This window comes from Phyllostomus hastatus, unplaced genomic scaffold (genome assembly GCF_019186645.2).
Source record: "Phyllostomus hastatus isolate PE091 unplaced genomic scaffold, TTU_PhHast_1.1 phas_contig_471, whole genome shotgun sequence".
NCBI lineage: Eukaryota > Metazoa > Chordata > Mammalia > Chiroptera > Phyllostomidae > Phyllostomus > Phyllostomus hastatus.
In genome coordinates, this window is record NW_025333887.1 from 1,208,045 (window position 1) to 1,234,734 (window position 26,690).

General features: G+C 49.9%; 2 protein-coding genes and 2 pseudogenes across 2 annotated transcripts; 2 read left to right on the top strand and 2 right to left on the bottom strand.

Annotated features, from left to right (window-relative positions):
• Window positions 1-207: 207 nt before the first annotated feature.
• On the bottom strand, window positions 208-1,317 carry LOC123823087 (EKC/KEOPS complex subunit LAGE3-like). The gene is made up of 3 exons (XM_045845405.1): window positions 1,100-1,317; window positions 590-718; window positions 208-322 (listed from the first exon to the last, which is right to left on the bottom strand). Exons 1-3 carry the CDS (start codon window positions 1,315-1,317, stop codon window positions 208-210), a joined length of 462 nt encoding a protein of 153 aa, XP_045701361.1.
• Window positions 1,318-2,436: 1,119 nt separating this feature from the next.
• Window positions 2,437-2,588, bottom strand: LOC123823146 (annotated as a pseudogene).
• Window positions 2,589-12,513: 9,925 nt separating this feature from the next.
• LOC123823088 lies at window positions 12,514-13,435 on the top strand (annotated as a pseudogene).
• Window positions 13,436-19,311: 5,876 nt separating this feature from the next.
• Window positions 19,312-20,142, top strand: LOC123823089 (olfactory receptor 3A1-like). The gene has a single exon (XM_045845407.1). The coding sequence runs from the start codon at window positions 19,312-19,314 to the stop codon at window positions 20,140-20,142; it is 831 nt and encodes a 276-aa protein (XP_045701363.1).
• Window positions 20,143-26,690: the final 6,548 nt, after the last annotated feature.

Sequence of the window (26,690 nt, forward strand, 5' to 3'; positions counted from 1 at the left end):
TCAGCTTTATTATCTGCAGGAGGGAATATTTCAGGCACCAATCCAAAGAAGAGAGTGAGAGCACCCAAGAGCCAGTACAGGCAAACAATCAGCCCCGTTCCCTCCAAGTAAAGTCGCAACTACTGCAGAAATCATGGCCTTAGGGATGGATGCACCGCCTAGGGTCAGACACTCCTGTGGCTTCAATCTGCTCTTCTGTACTGAAAGTTAGCGAAAACCCGGGAACACAAGGTGCTGCATGACATGCCTCACGATGAAGAGCCGGATGAGCAAGGAGAAAGTGGAAATTTGCAGGAGCTCAGCATCTTCGGAAGTTAATCGGCTAAGAGTGAGGGGAAAAGAAAATCACTTCAGAGGTGCTAACTCCTGGCCCTCCTCACTCCAACCCCTCCCCCTCCCCGTGTCAATTAAGACCTATTCCCTCACTGGGGAGGTCCTCAGTCTGGGGCACACCCGGTGCCCCCCTCCCCCCGCCCTCCGTAGTTAGACCGACCCTTTGATGTCTCCACCTCTCCAATGGAGCGACCCTCAAGCAGAGATTGGCCCCGTCTCCTGCTGCTACTCTGACTCAGGCCCTTCAAGTACTTACATAAAGAGCTCACTGCCAGTCACCGAGAGCTCCCAAAGAACCATCCCACGGTAGAGGTCAGCACCTGGCAACAGGAACCTGAGGGCCACCTCGGCATCCACGTTAGACAGGAAGGGCACCGTGAGGGTGCTGGTGGAGTTAAGGTAAAGGCACCATCTACACGGGCTTTCTGATTCAGGCCCCCTTACCTGTCAGAAGCCAGTCTTCTGCCAGGTTGTCCCTCACCCTCAGGACACCCAAGACGCTCCGGGATGACCCTTAAAGGAACTCTGCACCACAGTCCTCCTCGGGCCACCCCGCCATGTCTCCAGGCCACCGCAGCTGCTTCTCCCAGCGACCCTGGGTCCCCATAATCCCCTTCCGTCCCACCAGAAGTCCACCCCGCTGCCACGAGGACCCGAAGCCTCTCCCGCCCATCCTTCTGCATCCCCTCACCTCCTGCCCACCCCTCTCCCTTTACCTCCATGGCGCGAGGGACGGAGCTCCTCAAAAAGGATACAACTCCAGTACCTCACTTCCCAGGTCTCCGTCAGAGTCAGAGGCTTCTCCAGCCGGCCCTGAGTCCAGTGATGCTCTGTCGACCTGGGGATCTTCCCGGCTGCAGCGCTTTCGGCTCCGGTGCTGTCCGCGTCTCCAGGGCCCATGGAGTCCCCTGGGCCACTGGGAGATTCTGCACCTGTCACCATGCTGTCCGAGCCTTCGTCATCATCGCGGCCGGGGGCCTGCATGGCCTTCCTGTGCCCACCACAGACCAAAACACACACGTTCCTCTCAAGGGTGAGCCACCAGACCCTCCCACAAAACCCCGCCCACCCTCCTCACCAGAGGTGGCGCCTGCGCACACAGAACTTGTGGGGAGACTCCTGGCAGGGGATTGGTTCCCGCCAAGCCACACTTACCACACAGTCTGTCCAGCTGGGGTCCCTGGGGAGACCCTGTTTTGAGGGAGGCACGAGGTGCGCTCATGAAGCCCCGCCCCCCTTGCCTGAGGCCCCACAGGCCACGCCCATCCTGGAAGAGAGAGATTGTTCTGAGAGAACCTGGGGTGTTGAGTGGCAGAGGAGGTTCAGATGAAGGGGAGAAGAAAAATAGGGTGGATGTGGCTGGGGAAACAGGGTCAAGACGTGGGCAGTGTAGCCTTGGAGGGCCACCATGGCTAGGACTTAGAGAGGCGTGCCCGAGGGAAAGAAATGGTCCGTGTCCCAGTGGGCCCTGTGTGTGTCTATTAGTAAACAGTGAGTGGCGGGTGGCATGCTGGGGGAAAATGGTCTTATTAAAATGTCTCTGCCAGCCTCAAACTTCTGGGATTCTGAGAATTATTAGTGTTTCTGAAAAACGTACCAATGAGCTCCTGTCCGCCAAGCAGCCAGTTCCCTCCGGCCAACTGAGAAACTAACTCACTTCCCCTGAGCATGGGCTCTGAAAGTGCCCAAGTGCCCACGGAGACACTCCCAAGAGATTAACTAGAACTTTCCACCCCCACGGCCTTGACAGCAGCTCCCAAACCATGCTGCTGCAGGCAGGCAGTAAGGGCTACCGCCTCCCAACCTCCCCCACATAAAACCAAAGACGGTGCAAAAACATCAGGGGAAGCATATGACTTCCAAGAAAAGGGTTCTCCCCGAAATTGGGAGGTCAGTAGTGGGCAGTGTCTTCATGGCTGGGCGTCATCCCATCGTGCAGGCCCTGCCTTCATGGCCTCATCTAAGCCCCATTTTCAAACACTATTTGCCCGGGGTCAGGGCTTCAATGTATTCCAATTATGCGGAAGAGAGGACTTGTACGTTCAGTGCATAGTAGCAGGGTGCACCTCACTGACTCCGTCTGTGTTTACGTGAATACTTTTGTTATGTGCCCCAGGCATGAACCAGCTCTGGCCACCAACACAGGCAACAAGCAACAAGCCAGGATGATCTAAGGACTGTACAACTGCTTTGCCCCTGACTGATACAAGAGCAACAGCACCAGCCAGGTGTGTCCTCGCCCATTGCCAGAGGGAACGTGGATATTTTTAACAGGGAGCCAAGGATTGAGGTGACCAAACATAGAAACAATGTCTGTACCGACTGACAATCCATGCTAGCTGTTCTGATGGGTATGACAGAGGAGGACCCAAGGTCTCACAGGTATTCCCAGCTGAGGCACAGGACAGAGGCAGTAAACTAAGATTTTGTGATCAAAAATTCTTTAAAGCAACTCAACTCTAAATGATAGGGGACTCAAGAGTTGGAAAATTTTAGCTTCAGGTAAAAAGTTATAAGCCTAGCAAGTAATGCATATGTTAAAGCTATTGTTTCAGAAACTACAGATAAGGCTGGTCCAGCCCACCTCCTGGGGCACTGGCTAGAGATTACCGCCTGGGAACAACTGGAGGCATCCGGGCCTTTGTCTTCTAGGGAGAGACAGATGACGACCTGCCCCTGGGAACAGCTAACTGCCCAGGACAGGAATGTTGCAGCTTCTTTCACCAAACCCTCCCTGAACCTCAAGGCCCTCACTGCACCTTGTTTATTCCCCATTATAAAAAGTCTAGCCTGGAATAAGAAGGGAAGATGGTCTGTTAGGGTATGAACCCACCATCTTCTCAGATTGCTAGCCATCTGAATCAAGTGCCCATAAAAATTCAAGTAATGTCATTGCTTATTGGATTTGGTAGTGACAGGCAGCCCAAACACTGGTTTCTTTTCTGGCTTCACAAATGCCCTCATTAAGCTGCAGGAATCAAAGCAGCTACGGAGGTCAAAGCCTCTGGTGAGTGTCATTCCACTTTCTCAACTTCGCCTCAGAGTGCCCCCTTCCCGTCCTTGGGCTCCCTGCCTGGAGGACAGTGCTTCCCCAGCTGGCCTCACTGGTGGTGTTGACTGCTCATGCTCCTGTGCCAGGCCCCACCTGTCACACCTCAGCCCAGGAGGTGACACAGGCCACGTCTAGGCTCCTCTCTGCTACTTCTGAACCGCCCTTCTACCTGCTGTTCTGGTTACTGCCCTTACCCAGCTCTGCTCTGTGCCTCAGAGGCTGCCCCACATGGATGGCACCACTCAGGAAGCGCCCTTCTTCAGGCTGCCAGTTGGGCTCAGCCAATGGAGGCCGCTGGCAAGAGACCAGAGGGTGGGGGGAGTGAGAACCAAGGGCATTTGTAGCCCCCTCCCCTAACACTCATCCTCTGAGGCTCCCTGCAGCTCTGGGAGGGGCTGCATTCCTCAGCTCTCACCAGGATGCAGTAGCAATCCTGGGCCCCTACATTTAGGCCCAGGATTGCTATAGAGAAGGTGGCTTCCCTTGGAGCCTGACCATCCCTTGGTAGCTGTGGCATGCTGGCAAATGGTCGACAGCTTGTTCCCTGTGGTGTGGGGAGGGTGGTGGGATTGAAAAGCATGCATATACATGTGCAAATAGGTTTACTCTAATTCTAACTCTGTTATAATTCTCACTCACAAAGAATGTGTAGTACACAGTTTACAAATAATAATCAAATAGAACGATCTCTTCCTTGTAAATTTTATAGACTTCATGGATTCTCACAGATTGTTTTAGTTGGCGTTTGCCAAACCCTGAACTCAAACGTTGCTTGAGATCTTCATTCACGTTAATCAATGAGTGAGGCAGAAAGGAAACAACACAGACACACACCCATCAGCGACATACGCAACTTCTTTTCTGAGTCAAATAATAGTCTTAGATTGTGGCAGAAGCATTTCCCCCAAATGTTTATGCTACTCACACTGGAGCAGCCACAGATGGATGACACAGCTCGTCTTTTCGGTACAGCTCATCTTATTAGTAACATTTCCTCCATCACTTGCTTAAGCTAGGCCATCGACGAAACAATAAGCCGAGGCCTGATTTGTAGCATTTGCCAGTTTCTGTGGTGTCAATATTCTAACCCTGGCCAATTTCAAGCCACCAGCGGACATCGCGGAACAGTGTTGCAGAGAGACTGGCTCGCCTTTGTAGAGTTTTCCACCATACAGTTGCAATAGGCAAAATTAACAGCGAGAGCATGGGTGACAGTAACATGTAGCACAGTACTAGAAAATGAAGGGTTTTACCTTTTGAAAGTCTAATTCATTTCATCGTAAGTTCATATCATTGAAATTTGAATTATTATGCAAATAAATGACTTCTGCAGATCACTGTATAGCACCGTGCCTCCGGTCAACAATACTGAATTGGGTTCTTAAAATTGGCTACGTTAAGTGTGATGATAAGTATTCTTCCCACACATACACAAAAACATAATAAAAGGGTGGGAGGAAACTTTGGTTGAAGGTATGTCTATGGCCTTGATGGTGGTGAGGGTTGCCCAGGTGTGGGCTTCTCCCCAGCCTCATAGACGTGCATACATGAAATGTGCACAGCTTTTTACCTGTTAAACATAACTCAATAGAGTGGTTCAGAGAATAAAGTAAAAGAAGCCTCTCTTATTGGCTCCAGTGCACATCCAGCTCCCAAAGTTCTGATGATTTAACTCTCAGCTCTCCGGAGCCCACACGAGGCAACTCCCACTCACCACTGCTTCTTGGCCCCTTGGCCCTGCCTGCTCACACCCCTCTAGATGGTCTTTTCATTAAGCACTCCTCAGTTAAATACTTCAAAAGGTTCCCACTTGTTTCCTGCTGGTGCCCTGGCTAGAGCTGCAGGGGTAGATGCAGGCATCTTAGAATTATTTGGGGTGTCCTCAAGTATCAGTCATGATTCATTCCCAGATATCTCAAACCTCTCTGGTGAGTTTTACCCAGGGAGTTTAACACAGAAAAACAGGAGCTTACAAAACAAACGAAGGGCTGGGAGAATGGAATGTAGGCTGAGGCTCTGGGAGTGACCCAGAACACCACAGTAATGACCTGCTTGGGGAGCCGGTGCTCAGGTCACAAGGAAGGGACAGATTCAGGAAGCTGCTGATCCACTGCCCGTTCCAGGAACACATACCCCTTGCTATGGTCCAAGTATCAGGAAGTGTTTGGGTTCCAGAGCCACACTGCAGCCACGAGATTTGCACGGGCCACTGGGGAGGATGCTGCACCTTTAACAGTGACCTCTCCAGAGGCAGGGTGAACCCTGACTGTAGCACTTGCTGATGGCCCTGGTGTATGCACACACACACTCCCACCACAGCCGATTTCAAGCTACCGCCATGACGTCTCTGAATGCCGAGCTGCTCGGAGATGCTGCTGAGCTGCTGTCACCAGCAGGGCCAAAGTGGCCCAGCGCACCACTGCACGCACCCTGCCTCTCATCACACTCACACACTCTGGAAATGCGAGCCCCTGCGACTTGCAGAAAGAACAGCCAGAAGCTGACTTCACCTCATTTTGCCTTCCGATTCACAGGCAAGTGCAATTAGCCCACCAAACCTGAACCACACCCACAACGCTAGTTCCAAAAGGAGCCAGGGAAGTGCAGGTTTTCATTCTCTGGTGTGCACAGCAGAAGGAGGCTCACTAGATGAAGGCTGGTGAGGAGCCAAGCCACAGAATCCAGCACCGTCCTCCGTTCGGCTACTGCACATCTGTATGTATGCTTTTAATGTGCAGTAACAGCTAACACTACGTTCCAGACACCGTTTCCAGTGCTTTACGTGTATTAATCTATCACGTAAGTTTTCAGGCTATGGTGGCAGTGACAGTCTCATCTCTGCCATGATGAAACCATCCTCCAAACGAATAAAAACACACCCACTGTCAGCAACACCGGCGACTCAAAGTCCAAACTCTCTCAGGGTGATGTCCTCTCCATCTCTTGTTATTGGATGGAAAGTTCCCGAAATGTCGTGAAGTCCATCCAGTCCAATATGTCATTTGAGGCCGATATTTCCCTGTTACTTCCTGCCTGGATGATCCACCCATTGCTGTAAGAAAGGTACTAAAGTCCCCTACAGTTAGTGTGTTATTGCCAATTTCTCCCTTTAGGTCTGTCGATAATTGTTTTGTATATTTTGGTGCTCCCAGGTTGGGTCCATTTATATTAAGTGTTATGTCTTCTTGAAGGATTGTCCTCTTTTTCATTATGAAATGTCCATCTCTGTTGTCTCTTGTTACCTTTTTGTCTTGATACCTATTTTGTCTGACATGAGCACGGCTAACCCCAGTCTCCTCTGGATGCCATTTGCTTGGGGGCATCGTCTTCCACCCCTTCACACCCCACACCCCTCTGCGTGTCTGTGGGACTGGGACGGGTCTCCTGAAGGCAGCATATAGCTGTGTGTTGCTTTTAAATCCATCCTGCTACCCTGTGCCTTTTGCTTGGTGAGTTGAGCCCATTTACAGTGACCATTCATACACGACTACTTACTAGAGCCATTTCATCTTTTGATCCTGATTGCTCTGTATCTCCAATATTTCTTTTTTTTAAGATTAAGGTCTTTTATTTTTTATTTATTTATTTTTTAGAGGGAAGGAAAGGGAGGGAGAAAGAGAGGGAGCGAAACATCAACGTGTGGTTGCCTCTCACACCCCCCCCACCGGGGACCTGGCCTGCAACCCAGGCATGTGACCTGAATGGGAATTGAACCAGCGCCACCCTTGGTTCACAGGTCGGTGCTCAATCCACTGATCCACACCAGCCAGGGCTCTCCGTTGTTTCTCTTCCCTCATGTTTCTGTCTGCTATCTTAGTGTGTAGGGGATTTCTATGGTCTTTCTTTTCCATTTCCTTTTTTGTTAATGTTTCATAGCTCAGCTCTGGACTTTTGTTTTCTGGTTACCATTACGCGTGTATAAAATGCCTCATAGACACAATGGTCCTCTTTTTCTGCCTTTGCTCCTTATCTTCATCCACGGGTACAAGTTCAGTCCTTGCCTCCTCCCCTTTCGTGCTGCTGTTATCACACGTGATCCCTTTTCATGTTGTGCATTCATTGCCTATTTGCACGTTTTGTTATTTTTAATGCTTTTCTCCCTTTAACTTTTATGTCATAATGAAGTGCTTAATACCCTTTTCTGAGACCGAGGTGTGATTTCCTCGTTCCATTTGTCACCTTACTCACAGTTTCTTTCTTTCTTTCTTTTTCTTTTTTTTTTTTTAAATTTCGTCTTTTTGCTTTAGGTAGAGGAGTCCCTTTCCACATTATTTATAATGCAGTGCTGGTAATATAAATTCCCTCAGTTGTTGTTTGTCTGGGAGAGCCTGTATTTGCTCTTCATATCCAAAGGATAACTTTGCTAGATACATCATTCTGGTCGCCCTCCAGACTTGTGGGCAGAGGGGTGATATGGGCCCAGAAACACCCCTCTAGGTAAATGCTGGCTCCCAGCCCTACCCTCACCTGTAGGCCCTGCCTGCCTCCTGCTGTAACTTCCAGGTTGACTCGACACCCCTCCAGACAGGAGAAGTACAGTAGCACCGAGCAGGGCTCCATGCCACTTGAGGGTCCCTGGCACCTCTGGAATCTTCAGCCTCCCATCGTGTCCTCCACCCTGAGAGGGAAGACTCTGCAGCCCGGGATGGGGAGCGCATGAGGGCTGTGCCAGCAGAGGGCAAAGCAACTGGGAACTGTCCCAGGGCTGGTCCTTCTGCCCCTGCAGGCCTCGTGCAAGCAGGTTCCTCCTGAGCCGCTGGGCTGGGCCAGGAGGAGCCGGCCCAGTTCCGAGGGCTGGAGATGTGGCAGTGTGTGTGGCTGGATCACGGGAGCCCCAGGGCAGAGGCGTGGGACTGGCAGCTGCCACCCCAACCCCAGGCTGGCAGGCACCTGCATTAACAGGGCCGAGAGTGACAAATGGTGATGAAGGAACAAAGTCCATCCATCTTGGCTCCCCAAGGCACTGGGCTGGGGGTGCCCAAGGGCCCACAGGGCCCAGGAGTGACCCCTGCTGGGAATCAGTTTCAGGCTGGGCCCGGCTGGGCCCACACAGACTCAGGCCATGTGTGGGTCCCTGGGAGGAAGACAGGCCTGGAGAGTCCTTGAGGCACCTGACACACCCCCAGCACTCAATGAAAAGGGACAGGCAGTTAGCAAGCTGGTCACAAGGGGAGGTTGGCCAGGCTGGCACTGGCACAGGCTTTGAGGCTCACCCGAAAGCTTGGGGCTGGGCAGGCTTGGCAGGAATCAGTCATGTGACCAGGGGCTTGGCATGATGGGGCTGCTGGGAAGTGGCGGCAGGGAGCAGTTGAGCAGCTGCTCAGGGGAGTTCGAGTGACGTCACACGCCAAGGGGGGCAACTGCCTACGGGGGTGGTGTGAGGGGAGCCTCTGTCCAGCTCTGGGAAACAGAAAGCCGGAGGTCAAGGACGAGGAACGGTGCGGGCTGAAGACCGAGGTGCAGGCGGTGTGGCTGCAGGCGTTGGTGCCCAGGGCAGTCCGGGTGTCCCTGGCTGCTCCGATGAGCCTGGGTAAAGGTTTGTCAGTCTTGACTTTTCAAAGAACCAGCACCAGACCTGAAAGAGAAATAACAACCGATGCCAAGGAAATACAAAGGATTGCAAGACACTTTTATAAACAACTACATGCCAACAAACTGGACAACCTGGAAGAAATGGATAAATTCCTAGAAACATACAACCTTTCCAAATAAATCAGGAAGAATCAGAGAATATGAATAGACAGATGACACCTAGTAAAATTAAAGCAGTAATCAAAAAACTCCCAACAAACAAAAAGCCCAGCACCAGATAGATGGCTTCCCAGGTCAATTTTAGCAAACATTCCGAGAAGTAACACCTCTGCTTCTCAAACCATTCCATAAAATTCTAGAAGAGGGAAGGCTCCCAAACTCATTTTACGAGGCCGGCAGGATCCCAACTCCAACCAGATAAAGACACTACAAAGAAAGAAAATTTTAGGTCAATATCCCCGATGAACACAGGTGCTAAAATCCTCAACAAAATATTAGCAAATTGAATACAGCAAGGCATCAGAAAGATCATACATGCTAATCAAGTGGGATTTATTCCAGGAATGCAAGGTTGATCCAACATGCGCAAATCAATAAATGTGATTCACACAGGAACAAAAATGAAGGATTAAAACCTCAGGATCATATCAATAGGTGCAGAAAAAGCATTTGAGAGAATCCAGCACCCATTCAGGATAAGAACTCTCAGCAAAGTGGGGTAAGAGGGATCATCCCTAAACATAATAAAGGCCATACATGACAAACGCACTGCCATCATCGTACTCGACGGGCAAAAAATGCAAGCGTTCCCCTCGAAATTGGGAACAAGGCAGGGACGCCCGCCTTCACCTCTCTTATTCAACCTAGTACCGGAAGTCCTAGCCACAACGATCAGACAAGAAGAAGAAACAAAAGGCATCCGAGTTGGAAAGGAAGATGTAAAACTGTCCCTATTTGCAGGTGACATGATACCGTACATAGGAAACCCCAAAGATGCCACCAAAAAACTGCTAGAACTGATGAATCAATTCACCAAAGTGGCAGGATACAACATTAATTAACACCCAGAAATCAGTTGCGTTTTTTTATGCCAACTGATTGCCTACCGAAAGGTCCCAAAGATTTCTCTCCTATGATCCCTCAAATTTTTACAGTTTTCACTTTGGCATGTAGAGCTATGACCATTTTAACTTAATCTCTGCGCAGGACAGGTCAGCAGCCAAGGGGGTCCAGCTTTGTTTTTCCCATGTGGATATTCCAGAACCACTGATTCGAGAGGTGATGCTTCCCGCACTGACTTATCTTTGACAGCTTTGCCAAAAATCAATCGACCATATATGGGTGGGTCTGCTTCTGGGCTTCCGGCCGTGTGCCATTGGATCTAGGTGGCTACCCTGGCACCACTTGCACTCCATCTCGATTGCTGTGCGTTTGGAGAACGTCCTGAAATCAGGCTATGTTAGCCCCTCAGTTTGCATTTCTAGGGTAAACCACACTTGGTCATGGTGCATTAGTCTTTCAATATACAGTGGAATCTGGTATGAAACATTTTTGCTAATTTCCTTGCATCGATGCTCAGAGGAGATAACGGCCTGTAGTTGCCTTCTTGCTGACATTTTTGTCTGGTTTTGGATTCTCGGTAATATTGCTCCCATTCTTTTATTTTCTGGGGGGGGAAAAGGGGCGAGACTAGCACCGTTTCTTCCTTAAATGTGTAGTGGAAATAATAACTATGGTACCTGGCCTGGAGCTTTATTTATGGGCAGGTTTTAAAGTGTGAGTCCATTTTCCTTCTTTGATACAGAGTTGCTCGGATATTCTTTGTTCTTCTTGTCCTGGTTTCAGCAGTTTGTGTCTTTCCAAGGACTTGTCTGCTTCACCGTTCACCTACGTTGTGCCAGCAGCTGGAACAGAGCATCAGCCTCACGTCCAGCAACAGCTCAGGGTAGCAGAGCCAGACAGGAGGGGGCTTCTCAGCCCTGGGCCATTCTTTCGTTGTGGGAGGGGGGCTCACACCTGGTCCTCCCTCATCAGCGCTCATCAAAACCTCATCAGTGCTCATCAACACCTCATCAAGGTTTTGAGCCCCAGAGGCAGGGAAGGGGTGACAGGACCAAGCCACCCACCTCAGCAGCAGCAATACCCCTGGCCTCCTACCCTTGTGCCCAGGTGGTATGAGAGCCCCTGGCTTCCTTGCTGTTTATAATCCCAACCACCTATTTACTTAAGTTACCTGCACCTCGCCATTTCTAGGCGTCGATACTCCCCTCCCCAGGTGTTGGCAACCCACTGCTGGCCTCCCTGGCCTTCCTCAGGCTGTGCTCCAGGCAGCCAGGAAACCCTGCTGAGACACATGGTGCATCACGCCATTGACAGGACTAGGTAGGCCTAGGGGGAATGGAAAATCACCAGGCGGGAAAACTGCACTGTGGGAAACTGTAGCCTGGGACACTGCCTGCCGGCCCTACCCAGGACACACAGATGCCCGGCTAAGATTGGGGTCTGGGGTCGGCCTACCCGGCATAACAGGATGCAGCATTACCTTGAGCCTGACAAGATGTATCAAGAACAATGTCTTGGTCAGCAGAAACGGCACCCAGAAACCAGCCCTAGCCAATCACACTCTGACACCCCAACAGCTACCCTCTGCGGGTTTCGGAGCTTAAAAACCCTGCCCTAAGAACAACCGAGCGAGTCTTAAACCCCCCTTGGTTGGCTCCCCAGCCGCCCTCGGTTGGCCGCGCTTTCCCTCTTATTCCCCGCTAATAAACCCTGCTCCTTGGCTCGCTTGCATCCGCCTGGTTTCCTGAGCGACTCCGACAGTCATCACTGCGTTCAACCCCCTCACCCCCAGTGGTTTAAATGCACCCAAACTCCTTCGAATCTGGCAACTCCTTCCTGTCCCTGCTGTATATCCATCACAGTTAACTACCAACCTCTTCTCCCCTCCCCCACCCATTGATGCAGGCTTTTGCATCAATGCACAAGGAGGAGAGAAGGCACAGGCCAGGAAGGTTCTGGGCCTCAAGAGACTGGCTTTTCATGAGACTCAGGGAAGGGAGGTTATTCAAAAACAAACGTGCCTTGGGCTACTCTGTGCCGGGCAGTGTCCTCGGAGCTGGGGATACTGCATGGGGTGATAGGTCATGCAGAGGACAGGAGAGGTGGGAGGCAATTTTAATGAGGTGGCCAGAAAAGCCTCTCTGAAGGGGTGACATCTGAGAAGTACCCAAAACAGATGAGGGAGTAAGCCAGGTGGATCTCCGGGGTGGGGGAAGAGAGCTCCAGACAGGAAGGAACCAGTGCAAAGGCCCTGAGGCAGCAGTGGGCCTAATGTGTCTCAGATGTGGCAGGAGGCCAACGTGGTTGAATCAGAGTGAGCAAGGTGGAGAGGGGAGGGGAGGACAGCGGGGGGCGGGGGCCGGATCACGTAGGGCTGTGGAGGCCACTGTGGAGGCCGCTGTGAAGGCTTTGGCTGTCCCCGGGGGAGAGCGGATCCCAGAGCAGGTTTGGAATAGAGGAATTCTGTGACCTGACCTAAGTGTTGAAGCCGCCAGCAGCTTCAGCACTCCATGGTGGGGTCAAGGCTGTAACTGACTCTGGACCTGGGCTCCTGTGAATGCAAGCTGTGCCTGACGCTCCACGAGAACAACGGGGGCTACCTCGCACACGCCCAGGGGAAAAAGCACCGGACCAACGTGGCCGGCGAGCAGCCACAGCAGCTAAGGAGCACCCAGCCAGGTGGCGCCAGAGAAGGTCAAGGAGGAGGGGAAGAAACTTGTGAAGGCTGGCCACCCGGGCTACCAGGTGACTGAGCAGAGGGACACAGAGATGGCCAGCAGAGCCTGCTCTTCCAGATCTACTACCCCGAGATGACGGATGGCATCATGCCTCAGCACCGCTTCCTATGAGCGGAGGAGCAATCTCCCAGACTGGTGCTGGCAGTACCTGCTCGTGGTGGCCGAGCCCTAAGAGGCCATCATCTCCAAGGGGGCCGAGCAGGCAGACTGACAAGGCCAAGGGCAAGTTTTGGACTCGCTGGAACCGGGAAACCAAGCGCTTCTTCCTTCAGTTCCACTGTAATGTGGAGGAGCCCTCTCCCTGCTGAGCTTCCCGGCAAGGCCTCCTGGGGTGAAGCTGCTGCCACCCACACTGATGAATGGCTTGCCCCCGAGGCAGGCTCCAAAGCCTGTCTCTGCCCCCCATGCCGGCCAGTCAGCCTACACCCTCCGGGCCCCTGAGCCAGCCCTAGCTGCCCCCCTCCAGCTCTTGGGGCCCAGTGGACCACCCACCAACAGGTGTGGTCCACCCTGCAGCTCCCATGGTTTACCCACCTGCCCCTGGGGTCAACCTGCCTGCTGCTGGGGTCCACCCTCCCCCATCTGCTGGAATCCACTCCCAGGTCCCAGGGAGTACAGCCCCGAGTCCCTGGAATCCACCTCCCTCCCTGGGCTTCCTCCTCCAGCTCCTGGAAGTCACCCCTCCAATCCCAGGGTCCACACCCCCCATGCCCTCTGAGGACCCTGAGAACGTTTCACCGTCTCCCTACCCCCCCTGCCCACCGAAAAGCCAGTCCCTCTCTCCTTGCAAGTCTGCTTTCCCGTTTCTGTCCCCCCCAAGCCCCCCCAACCCCCATCTGAGTTTGCTGTTTTTCACAGCGCTGTGTTGTCTCCAGACCTCACTAAACAGCCTCCTCAGGAAAAGTTTTTTTTGACAAAGAGGTCCTATTCCTGTGTTCCATGAAATATTTTCAGAAGAGATGAATGCTAAGCCCGCAAAAAACATCCTTGTAGCAAATAATCTTGGGCACTTGGGTTACCATTATTCACTTAATGTATAAATGCAAGTATACACGTACAAAAGTATTTCGAAATGTTGACAGCTCTTGATGCGGAATGTCAGGACAGTTGGCTTTCGTTTCCTTTTATTCCCTAACTGTCTTCGATTGCTGTGTGCTCCTCCCCGAGTCCCAGAATCTCCCCACCCCGCCAACATGAAGACAAAGACAAGGAAATGCGCAGGCGCCAAAGCTGGACAGACACTCAGACACCGAACACTGGCTCCGTTTTGTTTTCTGCAGTAGCAAACATTTAATCATCCCGTTCCTCAAGCAACAGGGAAATAAAACAAGTGGGCTTAGAGAGCCAAATGCCAGCACGGGCAAACAATGAGGCCCCAGTAAGAGAGTGGCGTGGCGCTCCTCCAGGAGTGCGTTCCCTGCGCATTGCCTAGGAGGGGTCACAGGGTTAGGCCCCAGACCCCCTTTCCTGGCTGAGACCTGGTGGAAAAAGAGGCCAAATGCGCTGGATGTTCCCCATCACCACGGAAAGCTTTTCCAGGAAGGCGTTGACGGACACTCGGAGGAGACCAGGGTCTTCTGCAGTCCATCGGCTGAAAGGGAGGGGCAGAAATCAAGCTGAAGGTGACGACTCTCTCTTACACCCAGCACACCACGGCCCCTCCTGAGACCTAACCCTTGAGTGCATCATCGTATCCATGACAGAGCCCTGCTCGGGCAGGCCTAAGGCAGCTCTCAGGCCTTCAGCGCTTCCCCCGCCCCCATCTGGGCCCCTACTACAACTCACACAGCCAGGACGCTGCCCTTCACTTTGAACTCCTTCCCCACCGCCTGCAGCTGGTGTTGCTCCTCTTGGTCCATGGACCTGCGGGCTATCTCTGCCTCCAGGGGGCACCGGAAAGGCACAGTGAGCTTGCTGGGGGAGACGTGGTTAAGGCACCGTCCGCAGCTGAATTTGGCCGAGCCTCAGGCTTCCTCACACCTCGGAGGCTGGCCTTCACCCCAGCCTTCCCCTGGAGTCTTCCACCCCCAGCTTCCCTCCCACCCCCACCCTCCCTCTTCTGCCAGCTCAAGCCACCTCCGCTCAGGCCACCTCCACGCCTGCCTCCCTCCTCACTCAGTTCATCCCGTCCCACCTCCCCCACTCCCTCAGGCCTGCTTCCCTACCCTCCAGCCTCCTCAGGTGTCCACTCCCCTCCCACCAGCCTACCCCAGGCTCCCTTCCCCGCTCCCATTTTTGTCTCCCCACGTCTGCCCTGTGCCCTGTCCCCAAAAGACAGACCCTGGCCTTGCGCGATGTCCCTGAACCATCCCTTGGCCACCGGGCCTCAGGGGCGCGTTGGAAAGGATACAAGGTCATCTTCCGGTTTCCTGGTCCTACAGACACTGACGCTGGCCCTGAGGCACGTGCAGCCCTTTGGACATTGGGAGCACCAATGGCTGCTGATCCCATCGTTTCCTCGTCTCCAGGGTCGCCCTGGCAAGGGGGGCTGTGGGGAGCACCCTGGCCATTAGGAGTGCCACAGACACCCCGGTCAGCAGGGCTGCAAGGGCCGCTCTGGGTGTCCACATCACCAGAGCCACTAGGGTCGCCAAGACCACCGTGACCTTCCAGAACGCTGGGGAGACCACGGCTGTTAGGGCCTCCGGTGCCACACTGGTCTTCAGGGCCGCCGAGGCTACTCCCTGCACCAGCCGTACCACCTGCATCTTCGTCTGCAGCCTCCATGGCTGCTGCAACCTCCCGGTTGCCCTCAGAGCTCGACTTACACCTGATGGCCGACCCTCTCAGCCCGCGGAGGATGGACTGAGGCCTTCTCAGGAGGTTCCACCCCTTCCCACGCAGTCCGACGCAGGGTCTCCAAGGCGCCTGCGCAAACCGCCCCTTTTGGAGGTCCAGGGACAGCGCCTGGTTCCTGCCACCTGGTCCGGGAGACCCCAGAGACCGCTTAGCCAATGAGGGCTCCCTCATGGAGCTCCGCCCCACAGAGCACTGTGTAACCCCCCCCGCCCCCGTGCACGTGGAGAAACACTGTGCTACTGGGCTGTTACCTGCCAGGAGAGCGGTGCTCTGGCACAGGGGCGTCCTTGCTGAGGCTCGCTGAGGCGGGCTGACCTCGGGCCCCAAGCTTGGGGGTGGGCCTCCTAGTCAGTGCCAGCACCGCCAGGCCAGCCTCGGCTGAGACCAGCTCGCTGACCCCTGGTCACCTGTCATCCAGTTCTGGGAGTACTCAGGCGCTTCTGTGCTAAGGGCTGCACTCCAGGCCCTGGCTGAGGCCCCAATCTGTGTGCGCAGGGTGGGGCCCAGCCCTCGGGGGATTCCCAGCAGGAGTCACACTCATTTATCCCCCTATGCTCCCTCGCCCCCACCCCCACCCTCCATCCCCCACCGGGTCTGGCGGTAGGGGGGCGGGGGGACAGGGGAAAGGAGGGGTTCCCCGTTGCAGGCCGGGCCTAGGACCTCTCCTGAACTGAACAAGGACGTTTCGATGTATGGAAATCTCTGTGAGACACCACATTAATAGAATGAAAGATTAAACATCATATGGTCACCGCCACAGATGCAGAAAACGCACTGGGCTAATTCAACGTCTTTTCGTGATAAAAGTAAAACTCTCAACCCAGTGGGGATAGAGGGAACATACTTCAATATAACGTAAAGACCAGGCTATATGACAAACCCCACAGCTAACCCCATACTCAGCAGTGAAAGGCTGAAAGTTTTCCTTTAAAATGGGGAACCACACCGGGCTGGTCAGATGGCATACTCCGCAAGATTTTAATTTCTAAACTATTCGATGAGAATTGATTTGGGCCCAGCAAATGCTTTATCCTGGTGAACATACCCTGTCCTTGAAAAGAGTGTCTGATCTACACAGATGTAAAATTCAGACTTCGTACTTAGTGTTCTGAACATGGAAATGCATTTCAGGTAGGTGAGAATATGGTTCAGGCCTTTTATGTCAGGGGCCGTAAACTTTTCTAAAAGTTTTACTTATTTATTTTTGAAGAGAGGGGAAGGGAGGCAGAAGGAGAGGGAGAGAGACATCAGTGTGTGAGAGAGATACCAGTTGGTTGCCTCTGGCATGTGGGACTGAACCAGAGACCTTTAGGCCCACTGGCCAGGCCACCAGTCAATCCACCGGGCCACAGCAGCCAGGGCAGGGGCCAAGAAGCCTTTAAGGTAAAAATCAGACAGTGAAAATTGTAGCTTTTTCAGTCACAAGCGTCACTGTAGCCGCTGCTGCTCTTTCTTCGCATTCCTCCCCCATTTTCTTCCTCCCCGCACCTTCCCTTCCCCCACTCCCATCCCTCCCCTCCTCCCCTGCCTTCCTCTTCACTACCCATTAAAAGTGAAAACACATTCTTAGCTCATGGGCCATTCAGAAGCAGGCAGAGAGCCGCCCTTGGGCAGGGGGCTGTAGTTTGCCAGCCCCTGTTCTCCATCTCAATGGGCTGTGTTGTCTCCTCCTGTCACTCACTGAGGGAGGATGTTAAAAATCTCCAACTGTGATTTTCGCCCTGCCCCTTTCAACTATGAGGTCTGTGGGTGTGTGCTTCGCGTATTTTGCAGATATGTTAATAGGCATTAACATATTTATGGTTGTTGTATCTTCCCGATGGATCAGTCCCTACTTTTACTGTTATGAAACTGATCCCTTTATCTTGGTAGTACAGCTTTCCTTGAAGGCTGATTTGTCTAATATTGATATAACTACCTCAGCCTGCTTTCTGTACTATTTCCTTTTTATGCCGTTGTCCATCCTCCTACATACGTCCAACTTATTGGTGTCTTTGTACTGTAACTGTGGCTCATGTCAACAGCCAGTAGTGCGGTTCTTTAAAAAAACTCCTTCCAATAATGTCTGTTTCTAAATGGAAGTATTTGGCAAATTCACATTTAATATAATAGGTATGGTTTGATTTAAAGCAACCACTTTGTCATTCATTTTTTGTTTTTTTTTTGGTCATCCTTTCTGTGTTTGGTTCTTGCACAAGTTAGTTGAGGCAAAAGGTACCTACGGAAGAGTGCACGCATATTAACTACACAGTTTCCTGAGAATGACAAAGCTGTGTACAAATGAAGTCGAGGTAGAGGACATTTTCACCACTCTCACAATTCTCCTCTTCAGGGGATGTGCCTCTTCACAGCCAATCCCCTCCTCTACATCCTGCCCCCAGGCAACAAATGTAGGTTAGATTCGCCCTTTCTGGAATTTCATTTGAACAGAATTACACAGTAGGTACTCTTGTTTTACTTAGCGTAGTTATTTTGAGATCCATCCAAGTAGTTGGGTATTTCAGTAGTTCATCCCTCCTTATTGCTGAGTGGTATTCTGCTGGACAGGTGTACCATGATTTGTCTAACCACAGCATGGGTTGTATCCAAATTGGGGTTATGATTCATGAAGTGGATAGGAAAATTTATGTTCAAGTCTTTGTGTGGACACGCTGTGTCAATTTTTTTCATCCTCATCGGGCAATACATTCATTGATTTGTACAAAGGGGGGGAGAGAGAGGGGCACTGATATGAGAGAGAAACATCGATCAGTTGCCTCCCACACACACCCTGACAAAGGATCGAACCTGAAATGTTTTCGTATCATCCTTCCTTATAGAGAACTGTCCTTAATATTTCTTACAGTGCAGGTGTTGGGCTGATAACAAATGATCTCTGCTTTTATATGCCTGAAAAAAATCTTTACTTTGCTTCCTTATTTATTGAGGTAAAATTGGCATAACATGAAAGTAACCATTTTAAAGCAAACAATTCAGTGGCATCTAGTAGTTTCCCATGTGAAAGAATTTCCAGGGATCGAGAAGAGGAGGCAGCTGTAGAAATTAGCCTTGGTGAGGAGGGCGGCAACAGGCAAGGATGTTCACTTCGGTAAATAGGTCTGAAGATGCAATATGGGGCAAGGAGCTGACAGACCTCTTTCTTGCCTGAAGATCGGGGAGGGGAGGGGAGGAGAGGAGAGGAGAGGAGAGGAGAGGAGAGGAGAGGAGAGGAGAGGAGAGGAGAGGAGAGGAGAGGAGAGGAGAGGAGAGGAGAGGAGAGGGTGTGTCACAGAGGGCCTGGTGGGCCCTGGGGAGGACTTTGGCTTTGACTTTGAGTGATGTGGAAGGCACTGAAAGGTTCAGAAGAGCAGAAAGAGACACCTGACTGATGTCTTATCAGTGATCCTGAATTGGGCCTCTGCTGGACTGGCGATGGTGAAATAACGGGGCCCTTTCGGAAAGTTACAAGGTCCAGGGTCATTTATTCAGGGAGAGGATTCCGAGGGGTTGACTCTGATACCCTGACAGGAGGTGCGTGCACTGTGACGTCAAGGCGTGTGCACCTCCTCTTGGTGTGGGGGCTGAGGGGGGCTACCCTTTCCATTCTGCTGGCCTCTACCTTCCCGCTGGGCTCTTCAGCTTGACCTCCTTTCCTCCAATCCTGAGTCTTCATCCCGTCAGCTTGAAAGCTGTCTGCTTTGTCTCTGGACCTTCCCTCACCCCCCCCCCACTCCCTTTGTCAATTGAACTCCGAACTTACTCCCTCATCTGAGTCTCTGTGGGACTCTACAGGTGCAGGTTTCTGTGCGTGGTTCCATGTGGCTGGAAAATGGGACCCTAGTGTCCCAGTTCCTTCTGGAAGGGTTGACTGACACAGAGGAGTTGAGGCCCTTGCTCTTTGCCATCTTCCTGCTGGTCTACATAGTGGCTGTGGTTGGGAACCTGGGCATCGTCAGCCTCATTGTAATGGACTCCCGGCTCCACACTCCCGTGTACTTCTTCTTAGCCAACCTGTCGCTGCTGGACACTGCCTATGTCTCCAACACGGTGCCTCAGGTGCTGGTGCATCTGCTGGCACCAGTGCGGACCATGCCCTATCGTGCTTGTCTTGCCCAGATATTCTTAAGAACCCGGGCAGGACTAGCTTCAATCTCCTGCCTTCTTGCCTTGGCCAATGCACTCACCCACACCACCCTTGCAGCTCTACTCAAATTCTGCGGACCTCGCCTCATCACTCACTTCTTCTGTGACCTCCCTCCACTGCTCAAACTCTCTTGCTCCAGCACGCAGGCAAGTGAACTCGCCCTGGTCTTCTTTGGTTTTCTGGTGGCTCTTGCCCCCTGCGCCCTGGTTGTCATCTCCTATATGCACATTGTGGCCGCTGTTCTCAGGGTCCACTGTGCTGAGGGCCGAAGGAAAGCCTTTTCCACCTGTGGCGCTCACGTCACTGTGGTCTGTATTTTCTACGTCACTTCAGGGCTCTGCTACATCCTTCCCAGCTCTGCATACTCGGGCTTGCGAGACCGGCTGCTCTCTGTGCTGTACGTGGTCCTCACTCCCATGCTCAACCCCATCATCTACAGCGTGCAAAACAAGGAGGCGAAGGGGGCTTTATTTAAGGTCCTTGGGAAAGAAAGTGCCTGCTAGGCACTTGTCACATCAAATCAAGGCCACACGTGTTCTCCACAGTGAGGCTGGGACGGACCGGGCACTCGAGGGTGAGTGCAGTAACACAGGAGCTTGGAATTTCATGTGCATGGTTCATTTGCTGAACCCTACTTTGTGTGCCAGGTTTCCCCCCCATACCAGCAGAGATCACGTGTCTCTGTTGCATATTGTTTATGCTAAAATATGCAGAGATGACGTGTCTCTGTTGCTAAAATAGTATTTCCCATTAGTGGACGTAGAACATATTCACTGGGTCAGTTGTGCAGTTGCAGAAACTTATAAAGTGATGAATAAAATACGGTCCACATTCTTTTTCCAAAAGAGTTCATTATTTATTTATTTATTTGTAGAGAGTTTGGAAGGGAGGAAGAAAGAGAGGGAAGGAAACATTCACGTGAGAGAGAAACGTACATTGGTTGCCTCTCCCATGAGCCCCAACAGGGCACCGAACCCATAACCCAGGCATGTGCTTTGACTGGGAATGGAACCGGCGATCTTCCACGCTGTGGGACGACGGCCAATCAGCTGAGCGACACCAGTCAGGGCACGCCCCACACTTTTACCACCCAGAGGGAACTGCTGGGGACATTTTGGCAGTTTTCTCCGGGTTTCTTTTAGAACCCTGTATGTGTGTACCTGCATGTTTAAGCAGGGGATCACAACTGGGTTCAGAATGTATTTACACTTCTGGATGCTTAAATATGTTCAACTTTTTCAACTGTAATATACGCTTGTTATAAAACCATTCATGCTTTATACAATGGTGTGTTGTTAGAGAGTAATAGTTTCTCATAACCTGAGTCTCTACACTAACCACCATGAACAGTTTTGTGCATTTTCTTTTTGATGTTTTTCCCTCAGGATATATTACCCTAAATGTCAAAAAATTCTTCCTCGAGTATATGTTTATTCATTTTTAGAGGGAGAGATAAAGAGAGGGAGAGAGGGAGAGAGGGAGGGAGGGAGGGAGCGAGGGAGGGAGGGAGGGAGGGAGGGAGGAAGAGAGAGAAGCATCCATGTGAGAGAGAGCGTGCCTCATAAGGGCCTGGAACAGGGAACAAAAATGAAAGCTTTTGATGCAGGGACAATGGGGCCGCCTACTGAGCAACCCGGGTAGGGCTGCATTTTCAATGTAATTTTTTCACATAAATAGGGTCATACCTCATCCAAATTAGCTGTCTATGAGTCTTATTCTATGAATGCCATGTTCCTGTCATTTGTGCAATTTTCTTCTGGGTTCTCTGCCTTTTTAGGTATTGATTTCTAAAAGGTATTTTCATTTTAAAGATATTAACTTTCGTTTATTGTTTGGGTCACTAATTGCTTCTAAATTGTTTGTCTTATCATTTGATTTTTGATGTTCTCTTCCAAAACAGAAATTAACATTTTTGTGTAATTAGACATTGATTTTATCTTTTTTGTTTCCTGGATTTTGAATCCTGCTTTGTTTATTATCTGACTTATAGATAGTCTTCTCAATCGATTCGCAGTTCGGTGCCTTTATGGTGTTTTCTGCCATAAATGCACTTAACATTTCTTTGCATTCTGACATTGACTCATTTTTGTTCGTGCATGCCTTCTGGGTTTTGTATCACACATCAACTTCTTCTTCTGTGTTTCTCCTTTTATTTTTATAATTTTGTATTTTCAACTTAATTGTATGCTTTCATTTTTCTACCCAGTTAGCGTTTGCTTCTTTTGGAGATGTACTTCCTGATTCTTTGGAAATGATTCTCTGGAAATGTGAAAAGCAAGGTCACAACCAGCTTTCTCTTTCTTCTGACTTGAGTGACCCAAGTAATTTCACTCTTGTTCTTTATGCAGTCTTCGGTTTCACTTACTCCTTTCTCCAGTCACAAGCCTGTCTTAGTTGCTTAGGATACAACTGCTCCTGCCTGGCTGATGAACCCCATCTTCCAAGGAGAAGATGGCACTTGTGTTTGATTTTGGACATCACCTTGGCACCCACACATCTTGGCCTTTCTCCCCATCCTTCACTCTACTACGTGATAGAGTAATGTTCCCTCATCCTCTGACCAGGCAATGTACTGAAATTACAGAGACCTGGCTAAATAGGTCATGAGGGAATGCATAGTTCCTCAAAGGTATGAACTCCATGCCCTGAAAACTCTCTCACACTAAAACTAGCACTGTGTATATCGGGCTAAATGTGTGCATACAAGGATTTTTTTAACAAAATATTTATCACTGTGTCATTGAGGATAATAAAGCAATAAAAAACCCCAAATGCTCAAGCATCCCCAAGGACCAAACCTCTAATCCCTTCACGCCCTAACCTTGTCCGTCTCACTTCCTTCTTATGCTCGTGTCTCACCCTCTCACCCTGCACCCTTGGCAGTGCGGCCCAAGCTGCAAGAGTAGATGAAGATGGAGTTTAGAATGTGGTGAAGACAACACGTCAACTCCCTGGAGAAATAGAGATTATTCAGCACCTGCTGTTGAGACACCTGCCTAACGTTGGCAAGAAAAATAACCAGATCATTGTCGTCTCCACGCCAGAATAAATTCTGAGTGGATGAAAATATTAAAGTACTAGATGGTATGAGTGACGAATATTATAATTTCACACTGAGTGAGGCTTTCTGTTGGATATAAGGTGCTAAATCATCATGAAACAATGATCACTTAAATGACATTTAAATTTTACAAGACATTCTATAGATAAAGGAATTATGACCAGATATGAAGCAAGGAAGCAGGAAAGTATTTTCAAATTATGATAAAGATTAATGCTAACTTTAACATATAAAGAGCACTCACCAATCGATAAGTAAATATGACTATTCCAATAAGAAATTGACAAAGTGTATGAGTGGATGGAGATAAATAACACTGTCCAAATGTCCTGTAAATTGCTATTAAATCATTAGAAGTCAAAAGAAAGTGAAACCATATGGTAATATGATTTTCGTTACAATGTCGGCAAAGATTTAAAAGATTGAAAATATTTTGTTTGGGTTATCTATGGGCTGAATTGTTCCCCTCCCCCACCCCAGGCCATATGTTGAAACCCTAATGTGACTATACGTGGAGAGAGAGACTTTCAGGAGGTAGTTAAGGTCAAATCAAGTCATAAGGGCTAGCCCCTGGTCCACTGGGACTGGTGCCAGAAAGAGAGACACAGACACCAGGGCGCTCCCTCTTTCTCTCTGCACACACACAGAAGAAAGGCCGTGTAAGGGCACAGTGAGAAGGTAGCTGTGTGTGACTCAAGGAGGAGGCCTCACCCGAAACCAGGACTCCTGGTACCTTCATCTTGGACTTTGAGTCTCCAGAACTGTGGGAAAAGAAGTTCCTATTGCTTAAGCCGGCCTGACTGTGGTACTTTGTTATGGTTGCCTGAGCTCACAAATAGAGGCATACCTCACAGAGATGCAGGTTTGCTTCCAGACCACCACTAATAAAGCGAATATTGCAACACAGTGAGTCGCACACATTCTTTTGTTTTCCCAGTGTGTATAACACTTACGTTTACACTATTCTGTGTAGTTTATTTCTTTAAGTATATTTTATTGATTATGCTATTACAGTTTTTACATTTTTCCCCTTTATCCCCCCTCTGCCCTGCACCCCCAACCCTCCAGCATCCCCCCTGCTTAGTTCATGTCCATGGGTTGTACATATAAGTTCTTTGAGTTTTCTGTTTCCTATACCATTTTTGACCTCTCCCGGTCTATTTTATGCCTACCAATTATGCTTCTTACTCCATGTACCTTTTCCCCACTATTCCTCCCCTCCCACACCCCACTGAAAACCCTCCATGTGATGTTGATTTCTCTGATTCTGTTCCTGTTCTAGTTGTTTGCTTAGTTTTCGTTTTCATTGTTTTTTTTTTTCTTTTTTTAGGTTCATTTGTCGATAGTTTGAGTTTGTTATCATTTTACTGTTCATAGTTTTTGGTCTTCTTCAGTTTCTTAGATAAGTCCCTTTAACATTTCATGTAATAAGGGCTTGGTGGTGATGAACTCCTTTAACTTGACCTTGTCTGGGAAGCACTTCATCTGCCCTTCCATTGTAAATGATAGCTTTGCTGGGTAGAGTCATCTTGGATGTAGTTCCTTGCCTTTTGTGAGTCTGAATACTTCTTTCCAGTCCCTTCTTGCCTACGAGGTTTCTTTCGAGAAATCAGCTGAGGGCCTTATGGGCACTCCTTTGTAGGTAACTCTTTCCTTCCCTCTTGCTGCTTTTAAGATTCTCTCTTTGTCTTTAATCTTGGGCAAGTTAATGATGCTGTGCCTTGGTGTGTTCCTCTTTGGGTCCAACTTCTTTGGGACTCTCTGGGCTTCCTGGACTTCCTGGAAGTCTGTTCCCTTTGCCAGATTGGGGAAGTTTTCCTTCATTATTTCTTCAAATAAGTTTTCACTATCTTGCTCTCGTTCTTCACCTTCTGACACCCCTATAATTAAGATACTGGAACATTTAAAGTTGTCCCAGAGGATCCTAAGCCTCTCTTCATTTTTTTTTTTTTTGAATTCTTGTTCCTTCATTCTGTTCTGGTTGGATGTTTGTTTCTTCCTTTTGTTCCAAATTGTTGCTTTGAGTCCCGGTTTCCTTCCTGTCACTGTTGGTTCTGTGAATATTTTGCTTTATTTCACTTTGGCTACCTTTCATTTGTTCCTTCATTTTGTGACTAAGCTCAATGAGTTCTGGGGGCATCTTGATTACCAGGGCTTTAAATTCTCCATCAGATAAGTCGTCTATCTCCTCATCGCTTAGCTGTCTTTCTGAAGTTTTGTTCTGTTCTTTCATTTGGGCCTTATTTCTTTGTCTCAGTGCACCTGATAATTTGTAAGGGGGCAGGGCCTTAGGTATTCACCAGGGCTGGGCAACCGTCCTAGTTGCACTGCAGCACTGCCTGTGGGGGAGGGGCCAGAGAGGGAACAGATGCACCTCGCCTGCTTGGGTCTAGCCCCACTTTCCAAGGTGTGATGAGACTGGGAGTGTCTCCCACTGTGGCAATCCCCACCGTAGTCTACAATCAGCTCTGAGTCTCAGTTTCCCGTTCAGCCACCCCTGCCCGCAGGTCTGCCGCCTCGCCGCGGGTTCTCTCCATCTGCCTGTCTTACTGGTCTAGTTGTCCTGGCTCACTGATTCTTTAATTCCTTGGTTGTCAGAGCCCCATGCAGTTTGCTTTTCTGGCACTTCTGGTTATTTATTGATTTTAGATTGGTTGTTATCCTCCTTTTGGTTGTGTGAGGAAGCAAAGGGTTTGTGCCTACACCTCCATCTTGGCCGAAACCTCTACTGTAGTTTATTAAGTGTACAATAGCACTATGTCCAAAACAGCAATGCACATACCATAACTAAACAATACTTTATTGCTAAAAAATGCTAACCATCATCGGAGCCTTCAGTAAGTGATAAGCGTTTCATTGGTGGACGGTCCCGCATTGATATAGATGAAAACACAGTATGTGTAGGGTCCAACAAAAGGAGGTATGCCTATACAGGGTGGGAAGTCAGAAACTGGACAACTTTATGCACATATTTTTGGAGCTAAAACTGGTTCCACCCTTTTGGGAAGGAAATTTGGTAATACCCATCAAACCTTTTTAAAAGGGCTTATTCTGCACTGGCTGGCATGGCTCACTGGGTTGAGCACCAGCCTGGGAAATGAACGGTCACCGGTTCAATTCCCAGTCACAGCACATGCTTGGGTTGCGGGCCAGATCTCCCGTTGAGGGAATGTGAGAGGCAACCGGTCAATGTCTCTCTCACACACTGAGGGTTCTCTACCTCTCACCTTCCCTTCCCCACTCTCTAAAAGTAAACAAGTAAAAACCTTTAAACACCAAAGGAAAGAGCTTATTCTTTGACTCAGCAATCCCCCTTCTAAAACTCTATTGTACAAAATGTCCTACACAAAGACAAATGTACCAGAATATTCACGTCGGCATTACTTACAATACCAAGACAATCAGAAAGAACCTAAAGGCCTATATACGAGATTGGCTTAAATAACCAAGGTATAATACATTGTGAGAAATATATGCATCCATTAAAATAACACGGAAGGGGTAAGCTTCTCCATCTGCACTGTATGGTCCACTTCTAAGCCACATTTGGGAGCACTATCTGGAACGGGGTGGTCCTTCTCCTCGTCTTTCCTGCAGCCACCCCTGGCAGTCCCTCCCCTCCTTCTTTGGAGTCTTACCCACAAAAGGTACATTCATGTCCTCTTCAACCATACATGGCTTGACCAGCAAGGAGGCGATCTCTTACCAGGAAAATAGGCTCACTTCTCCCTTGAGGTCAAGGAGGGCCAAGTTGTCAGATCACAATGATAGGTTAAACAAACCATAAATACAACTGTGAGTCTCCAATTCAATAATAGTCAAGACTCCTGTATTGCAAGTGAGAAAATGAGACAAAACAAAGCAAAAAAAAAAAAATATCCACACTGGCTTCAGTCAAAGAGAGAATTTCTGGTTCTGTGTAACGGAAAAGCTAAGAGATGGTTCCTGGCTTTAGGCATGGCTGGATCCAAGATTTGGTTCTCTGAGATT

Excerpts from the sequence above, each read along its gene's own strand:
- LOC123823087 (XM_045845405.1), bottom strand. The coding sequence starts at position 1,317 with ATGCAGGCCCCCGGCCGCGATGATGACGAAGGCTCGGACAGCATGGTG. Across the intron at positions 719-1,099 it reads ACGGAGACCTGGGAAGTGAG|CACCCTCACGGTGCCCTTCC; the intron begins GTACTGGAGTTG and ends TAACTCCACCAG. Across the intron at positions 323-589 it reads ACTGGCAGTGAGCTCTTTAT|CCGATTAACTTCCGAAGATG; the intron begins GTAAGTACTTGA and ends CCTCACTCTTAG.
- LOC123823089 (XM_045845407.1), top strand. The coding sequence starts at position 19,312 with ATGTGGCTGGAAAATGGGACCCTAGTGTCCCAGTTCCTTCTGGAAGGG.